This window comes from Quercus robur, chromosome 6 (genome assembly GCF_932294415.1).
Source record: "Quercus robur chromosome 6, dhQueRobu3.1, whole genome shotgun sequence".
Classification (NCBI taxonomy): domain Eukaryota; kingdom Viridiplantae; phylum Streptophyta; class Magnoliopsida; order Fagales; family Fagaceae; genus Quercus; species Quercus robur.
Genome location: NC_065539.1, coordinates 6,848,685 through 6,864,431, shown reverse-complemented (window position 1 = coordinate 6,864,431; position 15,747 = coordinate 6,848,685). Strand labels below are relative to the sequence as shown.

The 15,747-nt window shown below is 33.1% G+C and overlaps 2 protein-coding genes across 14 annotated transcripts in view; one reads left to right on the top strand and one right to left on the bottom strand.

The window, feature by feature from the left end:
- Window positions 1–12,281, bottom strand: part of LOC126732490 (disease resistance protein RUN1-like) — an 81,244-nt gene extending 68,963 nt beyond the window's left edge. The window contains exon 1 of the mRNA XM_050435373.1: window positions 11,667–12,281. Coding sequence (XP_050291330.1) covers window positions 11,667–12,154 — 488 coding nt within the window. The 5' untranslated portion in view covers window positions 12,155–12,281. The remainder of the gene's footprint in view (window positions 1–11,666) is intronic.
- The window catches only part of LOC126732493 (pheophytinase, chloroplastic), a 101,528-nt gene that overhangs the window by 81,401 nt on the left and 4,380 nt on the right, over window positions 1–15,747 (top strand). For 5 of the 13 annotated variants that reach the window (XM_050435386.1, XM_050435387.1, XM_050435385.1 and 2 more), the window contains exons 5-7: window positions 804–1,044; window positions 1,420–1,511; window positions 1,743–2,111. The exons of 5 other annotated variants lie outside the window; for them this stretch is intronic. In XM_050435386.1, coding sequence (XP_050291343.1) covers window positions 804–1,044; window positions 1,420–1,511; window positions 1,743–2,016 — 607 coding nt within the window. In that variant the 3' untranslated portion in view covers window positions 2,017–2,111. Of the gene's footprint in view, window positions 1–803; window positions 1,045–1,419; window positions 1,512–1,742; window positions 2,112–15,409; window positions 15,455–15,553; window positions 15,662–15,747 lie in introns of those variants that run through there. 3 more of the 13 variants (XM_050435391.1, XM_050435388.1, XM_050435396.1) reach the window with 2 other exon arrangements.

The window sequence follows — 15,747 nt, the reverse complement described above, 5'->3', positions numbered from 1 at the left end:
CTTCTTCTTCTTTTTTTTTTTGGGAAAAGTGGGGCGGGTGGGGGAAGGAAAATGGCGAAGCAAAGCAGGACAATAGCTAAATGTTTAAAAATCATATTATGAATACAACTTTAGAGATCCATAATATTTGGATTTTTGCATTAACATGTAATTTAAAGTAACCTTTTTTGTTGATTGTTTTGAACAAAAGCTACCTTCTTTTTATTTTATTATGGGTTTATGGATTTTTTTTTTTTTTGTCTTCTTTTTTTTAAGCTGAATGACTTATGTGTCATACATAATTGAATGAATCACATCCTTAGAAACTTTGGGGAAAACAAAACTCCTTCAATCTATATATTGCTTATATGTCTTGGGGCAAATTATACTTTTCCATCCTAAACTATCACCCGATTACACTTAACCTCTTGAACTGTTGAAACACACGATTACCCCTCAAAATTAAATTTGCTTCAATGTCCCCCCTGAAGTCTTGTTTGGTGTTAAGTCTAACGAAATTTGACATTGAAAGACCGATTTACCCCTCTCCCCAAAACATATAGTTGAGTGTTAAGTTGGTCTTTCAATACTAAATTCCATTAGAGTTAACATCAGAAGAGATGGTAGGGGGTTAAGTGAAACGTATTTTTTAAATTGGGGGGTTAATCATGTGTTTCAATAGTTCAAGAGATTTAAGTGTAATCAGGGTGATAGTTTAGGATGAAAAAGTTTAATTTGCCCTTTGTCTTGAGTGGAACAATGATGATTTTCTTTAAGATGTCATGGCAAATAATAATTATGTAAATCATGGTAATATTTTTCAGCCTTGGAGGCTTTACTGCTTTGGTTGCAGCAGCTGGGTTGCCTGAGCAAGTTGTTGGAGTTGCACTACTAAATTCTGCAGGACAGTTTGGAAATGTGAATAGTAAATCTAATGAGTCTGAAGAAACACTCTTGCAGAAGGCGATTGTAAAGCCACTAAAGGAGATTTTCCAGCGTATAGTTCTTGGATTTTTGTTCTGGCAAGCAAAGCAACCAGCTCGCATTGAATCTGTCTTAAAGAGTGTAAGTCACTTGCTACCTAATTTAACTGCAGTTTTTCTTCTTAACGCTTCATGGGTGTTTGCGAAGCTTAAGTATATTTCTGTTAACATTAGCAGGATGTCAATTATATATTCGGGATTATTGCTGATTTCTTTCTGTTATGAAACATGAATGCTTAAATATATATTGTTATGAATGAGTAAAGATGCTTATTCTTGCTTCAAGCATCATATTTTGTACCTTAAGAAGTGAACATATATTTCCCATCTCCTAATGTATTCCATGTTGACAATTTTATTTGTCTGTTGAACTCCCTGAAGTCATGATAAGCACCCTCTGTTTATGATTGTTCCATGGCTTTGTACATTATGTTAAGCACGTCCTTTTCCAATACAGGTGTATATAAATTCCTCCAATGTGGATGACTATCTTGTGGAATCAATAACAAGGCCAGCAGCTGACCCTAATGCTGGAGAAGTTTATTATAGGTACTTATGAAATATGCTCATCCACCTGGCTTCCATGTTTGTTTAGATAGTAGAATTGGATTAATAAGAACCTCCCCATCTAAGATGATGCCCATTTTCTTTCTTTACAATGAATATGAAATTGTAGTTTAGGTCTGCTTATAAAGCAATGCTGATTACAAGAACGATTTTATTGGCCTATACAATTCTACCCACATTTATATTATTCTGTATTCTCATTGGTGTCCACAGGTTAATGACAAGGTTCATGTTGAACCAAAGCAAATACACTTTGGATGGTGTCTTGAGTGAACTCTCTTGCCCACTGTTGTTGCTGTGGGGTGACTTAGACCCGTGGGTTGGTCCTGCAAAGGCTAACCGAATCAAAGAGTTTTATCCTAAAACGTCTCTCGTAAACTTAAAAGCCGGGCACTGTCCACATGATGAAGTTCCAGAGCTTGCCAATAAGGCTTTGTTGGATTGGTTGTCAGGTCTAACACTTGAAGCCTCCCCCCAGTCGTTGTAACTTTGTTCAAATCTAATAGAATTACAACTCATATTTTCCTCAAGGTCTTGCTTGTAAAATGATTGTAAATGCATTCATTATAGTGCTTGGTTCAAGCTTGCTGTGCAGGTTGGTAGGTTATTTTCATTACGGGGGTCATTTAATACAAAAGTGATAATTATGTTGATCCTTTTTTTTTTTTTTTTTTTTTTTTCATCTTCCCTTTTTGAAAAAAAGGAAAGTGGGGGGGTTTGAAATTTTGTAAAATTACTTTTTGCAACATGAACTAATTCTCTTATTATTATTATTATTTTTAAATTATAAACAAATCATCTTGAAATAGTAAGAATCAAGATTTTAAGTTTATTTTAGTGATTTACAAAAAATAAAAAATTTCAGTTATATTCTTGGCCTTGGGAGATTTGGTTAGATCTGTTGGTGTGTGTTCCAAACATTTGACCCCTTTTTTAATCACATATCTTTAGCAGTGTGCTCTTTCGCACCTTGTCATAGTTGCAAAATGTATGAAGAAGTTATCACCGGCCTAATGCTAGAGTTGGTGATGACTCTTACAGATCATATAGATTGTATTGTAGACAATATCAAAATAATACTAGATCTTAATTTAATGGAATGGAACTCTAAAATTCTAAAAAAAAAAAAAAATTAGAACGGTTGGAGGTCAGCAGTGCTAAAAAAAAAGAGGGACGAGAATGTTGTTCATTTGGGCTAGGCCTGTCCACGGGTCGGTCCGGGTCGGGTTTGTACCCAACCCGGAACCGATCCGACCAGATCGGGTCCTCAAAATTTCAACCCGTCGCCGACCGAAGTGTTGATCGGATCGGGCGGGTCGAAGCTTCCACAGAGTTCGGGCGGATCGGTCGGGGTTGATCTGTATGGAAAACGGCGAGAAACCGGCGAAGAAAAGATGAAAAAGGCAGAAATCCGGCGAATTTTTTTTGAAAAACTGTGGAAATCCGGCCAGATCCAGCGAGATCTTGACCATTTTCGGCAAGATCTTGGCTAGATCTAACGAAATCTCGCCGGATCTAGCTTAAATCTTCCCAAAAAAATCTAAAAACTCGCCGGATCTACACCTTTTCGCTGGGAAAATGATGAGTCGGTCGGATCGGTTTTCACGGATTTGAGAAAAAGAGATCCGATCTCCGACCCGTTGATCTCGGATTTTGGAGAACGAAAACCGTCGCCGACCGCCGGAGCAGTCGGATCGGTCGGCGGCGGATCGGGTTCGGTCGGCGGCAGCGGGTGGGTCGGTTCCGGCGGATCCTTGGACAGCCCTAATTTGGGCAAAGGAAACCAGAAGGATGAGATGTTGTCTAAAAAAAAGACTTGAAAAAGTCCAACATAGAGCCATTCATGTAGCCTTCATTATATTGGGGGACTTAATTGGTAGGCATTTATAAGGACAAGGAAGTTAATGTTTATGTATTTAAGGAACTTTGGTTTGTTTGAAACTGAGAATTACCCTAAGATAGTCCAAACTCTTTGTTTTGCTTTAACCCATTAATCCATTTCATTTGAAATTCTCTCTCAATGGCTCTAAAAAGTAAGATTTTGATAATTGGAGGGACTGGATACATTGGAAAATACAGAGTGGAGGAAAGTGTGCAAAATGGGCACTCGAGTTTTGCATTGGTAAGAGAAAAAGCTTCTAATCCTGAATATAGAGCATGCATATTAGAGAAAAAGCTACCAGTTATTCCATTACAACACATTTTATTGCCAATAATAAAGATTTCCATTCCAATTGTAATCTCCATTTGATGTACCAGACGTGCCCTAAAAGTACCAGTTAATCAAGCTACCAGTCACTCATTTGTTCCTCCTACAGAAAAAGTGATTGATGATGACTTCGCACAACGAATGGAAAGGGACATGCTACAAGCTCTTTGAGCTAGAAGCATCTGGAATAGGTTCTACACCTAAAGAAAGCTCACCCTTGCCACAATTACTCTCCAAATTCTATTTTTAGGTCTCTAAATATTAGAGTAGTTTTATATTCATCACAACCTTTAACTTAGATGCCCTCAATAACTTATTGGAAACAGCAAATATTCTCTTTAGTGAATCTTTTGGAGCTTCATCCTTCATATCTTGACGCAACCTCAAGTCTTCCTTACACTACATATTTGCAGACCTGAACAACATTGAAGCAGATGCTCTCAATAGACATTCATTAGATGCTGCATGTACAAAATTTTGTAGCATGTTTATGAAGTTGCTTCAACTCCTATAGCTCTATAGGAACATGATAGGTCACATTACATTACAACATACATTTGAAATACAATTCTCACGCAAAGAATGATAAATCAGATCATGAAAGGGAGACTAATGGTGTCATTGAATTTGTGGAAGCTTATATTATGATAGACTACAACTACATTAGTTATCAATTGACTAAAATCAGGGTAGTTTTATATTCAACTGGCCTAAAATCATAATTAGCTATCAATTGACAAAATCATAATTAGCTATCAATTGACAAAATCATAATCTAACTACAACAAAAACTAAAGATGACTCATTCTGTTTTTTCCAACCCCTATAATTACAAAATTATTTCTCCTTTCCAATGCTACGACCCACTGTAAACATGAGTCAAGCATGGCTCTACTTGGGAACTGCTGCTCGGTTTCAGTCCAAAGCCCTCAAGCTCAACAAATTCCTCGAGTTATCTGCCATAACTGTGAACAAGAAAAAGACAGTCAGACAGACACAAATAGAGAGAGAGAGAGAGAGAGAGAGAGAGAGAGAGATGCATGTGTCACTTTACTTACAGAATAGAATCAGTGGCCATAAATTTTCTGGTAGCAAATTTAGGTGCCCTTGATGGAGTAGTAGAGTTCTCAACTGAACCATCAGACAATTCATCTAACTTGGGAATTTCAATGGAAGATTACATCAAGCATTGAGGAGCTTCTGCATATTGTAGGCATAACAGTTTTAGCCTTTCCATTTTTCGTAATTGAAAATTTTAGCTAATAAGAATAATCAAGAAATACAACTTATCAAAAAATTGAAAATCAGGTTCTCAACTGTGGCATAACAATTTCAATTGTGTTCCTCCTTTCAACAGCAATCTTCACTAGTGGTACTTAGTTCTCATTGTATTACTTCTAATTCTAAATGGACATTTTAGATTTTAATTCCAACTTCCAAGGTTGTGTCTTTATCGAAATCTATTGGTATCTTAAGTCAAAGACATCAGTGCTTTTAACGGCTTCACTAGCCAGAAAACTTTAGCAAGTAATAATTTAGCATATTTCCATTGCATTACCTGCAAATAGAAAACTCAAGAGCATGAAACACTCAGGGTCCAAGAACCCGGGGGGCAGAGAGTGAGACAAACTTGCAAAATTATATTGCAATTCTTAACATAAAGGGACCAACTCCCTGCAAAATCATATTGCAATCGAATAAAAATAAAGAAAAAGAAAGAAGTCTGTAATATCTGAGTCTACATAAAAGGAATTTTAGTCATAAATGATGCAATTTTCATGCCCCACATAGCTAATGGTAAACATGTTTATAGTGAAGTATAAAGCAAAAAAATCAACCAATATTGTGGTAGAGCTTTTCTTTTTTTAACTACAGGAAATAAATGTTGATAATGAAGAGGATATATCTTAGAAATTTATGGTACACCATAGGATAGTATAAAGTATCATCATCTTGACATTTAAAACTCTGATTGAGAAGAGTTCAACAAAGGAGAAAAGTTAGCCAAACATGCAGTGGATCAAAAAGCTACAAACATCTATCTAAGACATTATATTGGACAAGAAGGTCTAAGATAGTTAACAATACAAAATCCTCGTATGTATGCTTAACTATAATGAAATTTGACAGGTCTTCTAGGACTGTCCTTGAAAAATATTACAAACTTAGAAAAAGAAAGGGAATATCAAGAATGGAGGAAGTTTTTTGAAAACAAAATCCCCAAAGAACAAATCATGTAGTTCAAAGAAAAAAAAGTTTCAAGGACTATAAAACTCAATTCCTCCTCTAAATCATTACCATCAGAAAAAAAATCCTGCTAATTTCAAGATAATTGAGTCTGCCTCATTTTAAAAGCCCAGATGACCTTTGCTGAAAATGAAAAGGTAAAATAAGAAATAACACAAACTCTACAAGTATGGACTTCATAGAAGCACTATCCGCAGCTTACCTCACAACATGTTTAGTCCATGACAAGGATTTGGAGCAACTTTGGTGGTATGTAAAGCAAGTCCAGGAAATACTATATATATATATGTGTGTGCGTGTGTGTCTGACTACATGGAACAAACAAGAACGCAATCAATTACTTCCTGCATCCGCTATGTCACTCCATCTTTCTTAGTACCGTCTATAATGATAATGATTGATGAATCAAAAAATGTCAATTAGTATTTTTTCTTATCCTCAAATCTTAAGTTTTTTCCATCTCAAATAACATATGGTTATTCAAGTTGCTAACATAATTATTTATTACAAACAAGTGATGCATCTCAAGGGCAATGGTAGTTTGGCTTGATGGCAATTCCACCCTTGTGGCATTTATCAAGAAAGAAAATTCTATTCTCATGGTAGGAAAGAAAAGCTTTTCTACAAAGTTTTGGCATAGGATTAAGTAATTGACCATCAATTTATAGGAAGAGTGCACACCATAATACTAACAAGGTACCTATGTCAAAAACAAATAGGACATGTGTGTATGTGAGAGTGAGATCAATTAAGTTAATGTTTGGAGTTGAGTGGCTGTCAAAGGCATAATTTTGGATGAACTCATTGATGCTAAAATCTAAAGACAAATTTCTAATATGCCAATATATGCATTCCTTGCACATTTTGATGTTTCCAATCAATGACCTAAATACATTACCACCGTAGGTCATGACCTTAACATAGATTTAGGGAAAGCAATGATAAGAAATAAGAGAACTAATATACAGCTTCCATGTTGTGTTAATGGTCAACATTTCCATTTTCAGATGAGGTAGTACATTTGATTTGTCCCTTGTAAAAGTTAGGGACAAATATAGCGTTTGTCAATACATTAGCTGCATGAGATGTTGCATATTTTGTTCAAATCTAAAAGTAGAAGCAAGGATGAGAAAGGTAATTGTGGTGACACTTGATGCATCTTTCCTAAAATTTGTTTCTTCTAAGTGAACAAAATTTTATGGGAGAGATAATTAATGTTAAGCAAGTTAGAAAGTTTAACCACCAAGGAGAACAGCCATCTAGAGATAAATTTATTTATTTAAACAAAAAACATGAGTTACTTGGATATAAGGCTTTACCTGGCTCAGTAAGAGGTTAAGAACTGTGGAACCAGAAAAATTATTAGCTGAAGCTTGAAGACTTCTGTATCATAGTGGACAATGCTTGCATAATTGCAACAGTAAAACTTGACAGGAAACTAGAATCTTTGACTCCTTGCATGGAAATTCTTCCAAGTTGAAACTAGTGCTAAACCTATGCTACCATAGCCTGGTAAACATGAAAGAAATTTTTAAATGGCATTTAATGAGCAATCATTTATGAATAGTGCAAATAAAAAAAAAATCATACAAAATAGTATAGTCTCACAAAATAACATGAAATTGTCTAAAATAATTAAATAATATGTATGAGTATTATGAACAAGGCAATATTAACATCCAAAATTAACATTATAAATGCTTGATATTTTAAACCAACCATTGGATACAACATGAACAAAATCAACAAAAAGGGAAAAAGAAAAACAAAGGAGAAATAATAAAAAATATGGAATTTCCATAAGTGACATCTTCTCCACACTATTTTTATGTACAAGATGGTAAAAGGCACACATTGTTTATGTTGGATACAAAATCATTACTATTTTACTCATAACCATTGTTTAACTACTTTTGTACTAGGTATTCCAATAACAAGGTGAATTCTCAAGGTAATACAATTAAGAAACCGCACATCAATGTTTTGTATAGATCAAATACTTGAAGTGAAATTAGTAAGATAGGCCACAGATTCTTAGAAATTTACTATAATTAAACTACACGGTAATTGAATCCACCATAAGCAAACTAAGCTTCAACCAAACTATTTGGGAAATTAGAAGAATTCCAATTAATTTATTTTGAAAGATATGTACGTAGGAAAGAGATGAAATGGGTGTCCATGGCATCTAGATTACCTCCAAAGAATTTGAATAAGTTGGTGGGTCTATAAGATATCCAAGATACATAACTTTATTTTTCCAAAGGATCAAAATCATGTTCACAGTTGATAATAATAATAAAAACCTTTTCTTTTCTTTTCAGGTATAGAGATTCATTCTAATGTCTCAAAAATAAGCACATCATATATCATAGAACAAAGACTTACAGTTGTACCGATTGCATAAGCATGAAGTACATCAACATAAAATACATTCAAAAGGATCCTGAAGGACAGAAAGATCAATTTTAGGCACACAAATTTGAGGACAAAGGAGACTCATTAGCAGCCATAGTTGCTATCCCAATAGTGAAGAAGTTGTGGCGCAGCCATCCTTTTCAGTTTTTTCCAATCCATCATAACTTATTTTGAGCCTTTGTTGAATATCTTGGTGAGGAATTTTTTTGTGCTTTTCTAATGCATCTTTCCATTCATGTATACTTGTTCCACACAAATCAGAACCTATTACTTTTAGTGCTAATGGAAGACCGTTGGCATAATGTATAATTTGCCTTGCAACTTCTGAATATTCTTCCCCTAGTTTATTCATTTGGAAGGCGTGTAGGCTAAAGAGTTCATAAGCTTCACGTTGATCCAATTCCTTAACCTCATAAACTAGACAATCTTTTCCAAGAGTGGTTAGCACTTGTTTGTCTCTTGTTGTTATAATAATTCTACTTCCGGAACTAAACCAATCATAACTTCCAAGAAATTTATCTATCTGGTTCAATTTATCCACATCATCAAGAATTAAAAGAAGCCTTGTATGACAAAACCTATCCATTATCAGCTCAGTTACTTTGGGAACACTGTCCACCTTTAAATATGGGTCTTGTAATGTCTTAGAAAGAAGTGTCTCTTGTAGTTGGATTATGCCATTGGTTGTCCGTGACTTTTCTCTAACATCCTCTAAAAAGTAGCTCCTATCAAAACAATCAAAAATTTTATTATAAACAGCTTTTGCAATTGTAGTTTTACCTACTCCCCCAAGACCATAAATCCCTAGCATGCGAACACCATTTGACTTTGTATCCAAAAGCAATTCTATCTCCTCCACACGAGAATCTATTCCAACTTCATATTTATCGACAAATAGTTGTGTCCGATTTGATGTGGTACTTGATATCTTTTTTATAATTTTTTCGATAAATTGAGTTTCAGATTCAAAGCAATTGCCAAGCACAAAAGCATAAGAAGCATTTGATGTGTTAGACTATATGAAAATCTATACTACAATATATATATATATATATATATATATTCATATGAATTTTGGTCATCTCCTAATTGTAAGTGGTGGACACTTACTTTCATATGAATCTACCACTTTTTTACATCACCCACAATCAACCCTTTATAGTTGTAGTAAAAGTTGTGTTCCTAAATTTTTCCTCAATTAAATTAAGCACCCAACTTATAAAATGCTTTCCCCCACTTTTCACTCTTTTCCCTCTATTCTAGAATCTCTATACTAATGTTTATTTATTTATTAGTTTATTTATTGTCTTATTCTCAAATTGTTTGCTTGGTATTTCTCAAAAAAAAAAAAAAAAAAAATTGTTGCTTGGTAAGCAATTAAGGATGCGATTATGAGATTTTCTCTACTTCCCAGTATGACAGTATTTCAAAAACCATATCAAAGTGTAAATAGAAAAGGAATCAGCAAAGAGGAGGCAATCTAGAGTGGACCGATGGGTTATCTCTTGTTCATTTCCTACTTAGTACATGGGCATAAAATTGAGAGGTGAAATCATTTATCTTGAAGTGTATATCCTTTTTATATTGATTTAGATATGAATGCTCATTTACTTATTTATGATGAATTTGAAGTTTTAACATGTGCTAATTTTGAGTATACAATGTAAATCTAGTGGTCTATGGGATTACAAGTTATATATATAAAGAGTAAGTGAGTAACAAAAGTAATATCAAGAGTAATTGTGTTTCATGTTATGGTAAAGGAAATTACTAATTATTTAATTACTAACAATTGAGGAAATGTGTTTTGTGATGTTAAATCATGGAAGTATGATTATGATGTGATTCTTATGAAGTTAAGAAGTTTTCAAGATTGAGGTTTTTTCAATAGATAATGTTAAAAAAAAAAAAAAAAAAAAATCTATTCTAAAGAAAACAATTGTGGGTTCTAGGCTTCCAACTAGCTTAATTAGTAAAGTTTTTTATTATCAAATAAGAGATCCGAGATTCAAACTCCGCCTATACTTAAAATCAATCGGTGTCTTGGCATGATAATAAAGATCAATCATCATAAAGTGAAGTCTATAGGATGAAATTCTATCTTATCTAGCCAAAAATATATATATATATATATATATTCTGAATCTAATGAGATATATCTTTAGAGAAGGTATACAAATTATTTTTCAAAGCTATATATCTAAAGATTTTTTTATTTTATTATATATATATATATATATATATAAAGCTCATGAAAAATTGTGTACATGCTCAAAGAAGTTTATCTCTAAGTGTATTCACGTATTAAGAAAATTTTCTAATTTTCATGTATTTATGCATTCTTTATAACTCATACCACCTAACCCCTTTTATTGAGCTCTGTTAGCTTACCTTCTTTATAAAAATAAAAATAAAAAATCAGTGAGCAGGTTTTATGCAATAGAGTAGTAACTGGAGCCTTAGTTGAGTTTCATAAGAGCTAGTTTTATTTTCATTTAGTTTTTACTTTTCTTTTTAGTAGTTTTGCGCTTAACTTTGTAGAGATGTTTGTATTTATGAATCAATATTTGAGCATTGGAACTTTTGATGTAATAGGGGATTTTAGTGTGTGAACTGTGAACTTGTGGTATATTCCAAATTGATGATGTTTGTTATTATTTGGAGAAAAAAAATATTAGATAAGCTATTTATCAACTAACAAATAGACAATTTTTTGTTCACAGGTTTACTTTGGTTCATATTAACATCAGGCTTAAGCTTGGTATTGACATGTTGGTTATGGTTGAAAATGTGGAATTCATTTGGATTGCAAGTCGTGACAATTTTTTTTTTTTTAATAAAAAATATCTTATTCTGAAAATTTTGTTTGGCAAGTGATTATGGATGTGATTGTGACTTTTCCTCTCTCTCAGCTTCTCAAAAAACCGAATCAAAATCTATATGGAGAAAGGAAGCAGCATAGAAGAGGCAATCTAAAGTGGATCCAATGTTTCTCTAGTCTCTCTTGTTTATTTCCTATTTAGTACATGGGCATAACATTGTAAGGTGAAATCATTTACCCTTCTAGAAGTATATATTTTTCTGTGTTAATTTAGAAATCAATATTCTTCCACCTACGCATGATGAATTTGAAGTTTTACCATGTGCTAACTTTGAGTATGCAATGCAAATCCTTTGATTATTTGGAATTAAATGGTGATAACAAAACTTTATATTAATGTTTTATACTACAAGAAGGCAAAAAAGTAGTAATAGATACATACCCATTCTCGTAAGAGAATCCAGCCAAACCAGCTGCTTTGGTTAAAGCTGCCCTCCAACTCTGAACCTTATCTCTGTTTTCTTTTTCTTCATGTTTAGTTAGTGCAAACCCAAACTTTCCCCCTTGTTTTCGTACTTCTGATGGATTTATTTTGTAAAAAACAGGTAGAACTAATTGGCCAAGATCCTTACACTCAAGAATTTTGACAACTTCCTTCAAACACCAAGTTGAAGATGCATAATTTTCAGAAAATACAACAATCGAAATCATTGACAATTCTATCTCTTTGGGAAGCTCTGTTGCAATTGCTTCTCCTTTTTGAAGATTATCATCATCAATAAAGGTGTTAAAACCTTTGTCACATAAAGCCTTATATAAATGACTAGTAAAATTATAACGAGTATCTTCACCTCTAAAGCTCAAGAAAACGTCGTACTTGTATCGGGCAGTGGAAGAAGAAGAGCCTCCTTCGTTGATTTGCAGAGCCATTGGAATCTATGAGCAAAAGAATTGAGAAAATATGGAAGGAGAAGAAGAGAATGAAAGAAAGATGTGACTAAATGAAAATGAAAAGAGATATGAGTGAAGAAAGCATAACGGACTGTGTAAACAACCTTTCTTTTATATGTATGGCAGTGTCCATAGAAGTAAAAACCCCTATTTAGACTTTACACGAACTTTTGTTCCATGACTGGCAGTGTCCCTACAAATGACCGACGATCCCACGCGTCTTCAGTTTTCAAATCCAAAGTGGGAAGGCATATGCTTTGAACAACACCGAAAGAAACTAAGAAAGTGCTAAAAAGTAAAAGCACTAAAGCCATAAAGCAAGTTAGCCACGTCATATGACATTGAAGCCATAATTAGGGTATTTTGATTTAAATCCTACAGTATTTCTCAAAAAAAAAAAAAAAATCCTACAGTAAAGTGCTTGGTTCAAGTTTTGCTGTGTAGGTTGCTGGTTTATTCCCATTGCGGAGTCCTTCGAAACAAAAGGAAATTTATGCTGTCTTCTTTTATTTTGATCACTTGATCTCTTTTATAATTTTGTAAAATGACGCTTTGCTAACTGTATACAAATAATTCTTGAAATTGAAAGATTCAAGCTTTTTAAGTTTATTTTATTGATTTATAAAGAACAAAGTTTGCCTACAAATTAGTTTGTAGCCAATTGCTACAAATTTCCTATATATTTTTATGGGATGTGAATTTTAACAAATCTACTATAAAAGTACATTATTTTTATTATATCATCTGTGCTTGCAAAATTTTACAAAGATAAAAAATCAATAACTATATTATCAATCACATATTTAAATTTGTATTTGTTTCTAGTACTAAATTATGTATAAAAAATAAGTTTATAGATTTAATAGTAAATAATATCCCATTTGAATGAAATTTGACATGCATGTTAAGAACATAAAGAATATGTAATCCAACGGTTAGATTTTCAAAATATGTAATCATGTTAATTTTTTTAGTGAGAATTTGTAAACTTTGTTCATCTGTCTCGTTAGCTTCTTTTTCTCCCTCGAATAGTTTGATTTGACCTAGACTCTCCCACACAAATTGATTATCTCTCTCAAGTAAGAACAAATCATTTTGATTCTCCTTATCTTGAATCTTGGTGTGTGGAATTGTGCCCAACATGATGGTCAATACTATAGTTTTATCTTGAAGCGTTGTTCTGTAAAATTTTTTTTTAAAAAAAAAATCCAATTTGCATGGAATTTTACTCCGAGTGGTATAAATTAGCCTTCAAAAACAACACATTCACATAATTCTATAGTTAGTGAGATTTTTCAAGTTAAACTTGTTTCTTTTGTTAAAAACTAGTGCATTCACATAAGTAAGTTCCAACAAAATTTAAACCTTGAAAAAAAATGGCACTCTCCACCACTCCTTGTACAATGTTGTACACATTTTTTTAGTTTACAATGTTAAATTTACATTGCTAGTACAATGTAAATCTATAATTACCCTTTTATATCGCGTTCTTAGAAACTCTTCTATTTTTTTGGGTAAGGGTTAATAATTTGCATCCATTATAATTTGAGATTACTACATTTTCCAATCACAAAAAAAATCTACGGATGTGATGAAAAAATAATTTCACCCACAAACGCATAATACTCATCACAATTATCACTAATAACAAAAAATTATTACACTAAGAGTATACAGATGACAAAGTCAATAAACCTGGGCACTAATTAATGTATGCAATCCAACAAAGTTCTACAAACGACGAAGACAAAAAACCTGGGCACTTTGTCTTGATTAGCAATCTTTCCACTTAGAAAATAGAAAGTTGAAAGAAATATCTAAAGAAAAACCAGGCCCATAAATAATCTTTGTTATATTAAAAAACATTAAACATGTTTCAAGTTTCAATTGCTTGTACCCTGCATCAAACGTGGTTGTTGTACCTTGTGCTTCAAAAAATTTGTTTCCAGATGATTACGGAGTAGGGAGAATGGGAGAAGTAGCCTCTCCAGCATAAAAAAACCTATCCACACTGAAGCTCAATGATCCAATCATCAACATCAAGGCAACAATCATAAAAATCTAAGACTAAAACCGAATTGAAAGAGGAAATTGAAGATGCGTCTCAAAATTAAGTTTAAGGCAAAGAAAAAAAAAAAGCTATCTATTACCTACGCAAATATTAGGCAATACACGGCTTCTATCAAAAAAAAAAAAAAAATGATAATGATTACAATTAAGGATGATACTGTAGAGTTTGCATGAGATCCAAACCAAATTAAAACCAAATACTATGGGCAACTCATAAAAATAAAAGGAAACGTAAAGTTACATAGTAAAAGGGGAAAAAAGTGTTCTTTCTTTGTATTTCTATATACAAAATGACCATTTGAAATATACACAAATTTTTTTTTTTTTTTTTTTGAAAAACGTATACACAAATTCTAGTGTAAAAGAGTATTCCAATTTTGAACAACTAAAGATTGACATAGAAACATGTGAGGAAGAAAATATAAAAAAGATTGAGTATTAAGAAATTATCTCTACTTATGCCTCAAAGTGAAACAATGGGAAGGGAAGAGAAGACATTTATTGATGTCTTGTTTTGGCAATTGGGTTGCAGTTTTTAAAGAATAAAGGTATACGGTACTACCTAAATTTAGGTATGAGAAGCTATAGTAGGAGTGTTTTGCTAAGGCTCGAGCACTTCATCTAATCTCTCTAAATTTAAGTCTTGTTGCCAGTAGTTCTTTGTTAGTAGGCATCTATAAGGGTTGGAAATGAGTCTTAACTTAAGTGCCTTGCCTGGGGCTGGCATAACTTAACTAACCCCCATTTTTATTTACCAAAAAAATAATGTTTTTTAAATTCAAAATAAAGGAGAAGGGAATTAAAATAAAAATAAAAAATTAAAACGTGAGAGTAAGGGAACTGCAAATTAAAAAAAAAAAATGCAAACTTTTATTGTTATCAAAGTTCCTTGACTGGCACTCTGGCAGACTGGCAGTGTCCTTTATAGATCAAATAAGACCAAAGTGGATTGAATAGGATCAAATAAGTCCAAACTGGACCGAATGGAACTGAAGTAGATTGACTAGGATCGAATAAGACCAAAGTAGATTGTCCTATAAAAAAAAAAGAAAAAAAAAGAAAAGACCAAAGTGGGTCGATTAGGACCGAATAGAACTGAAGTGGATCAAATAGGACTGAATAATACTAAAGTGGACAGAATGGACAAAATAGGAATGAAGTGGACTGAATATAATTGAAGTAGATTGTCCGCACGCTTTTATCAACACCGTAAGCCCACTACTCTCTCTTTCTCTCTCTCTTTTTAGTATAAAATCACTAACTATTAAACTTATTTGAGTACCTCTCTCTCTCTTTCTGTACTTGAAGGAAGCAGCAAATGTGAGATGAGCAGAAGGGGCTTCGCTTTGAAAGGAGGAATTGTGGCTTCTGGTGTTTCGGTTATGGGTTCTTCTTTGATAACCGAACCTGCTCAAGGTCTGTTTTCTCTTTCGCTTTTGTATTATTATATCATATATGGGGTTTCTTTTTTCTGAATTTGGTTAAGTCGAATTCTTTTATAG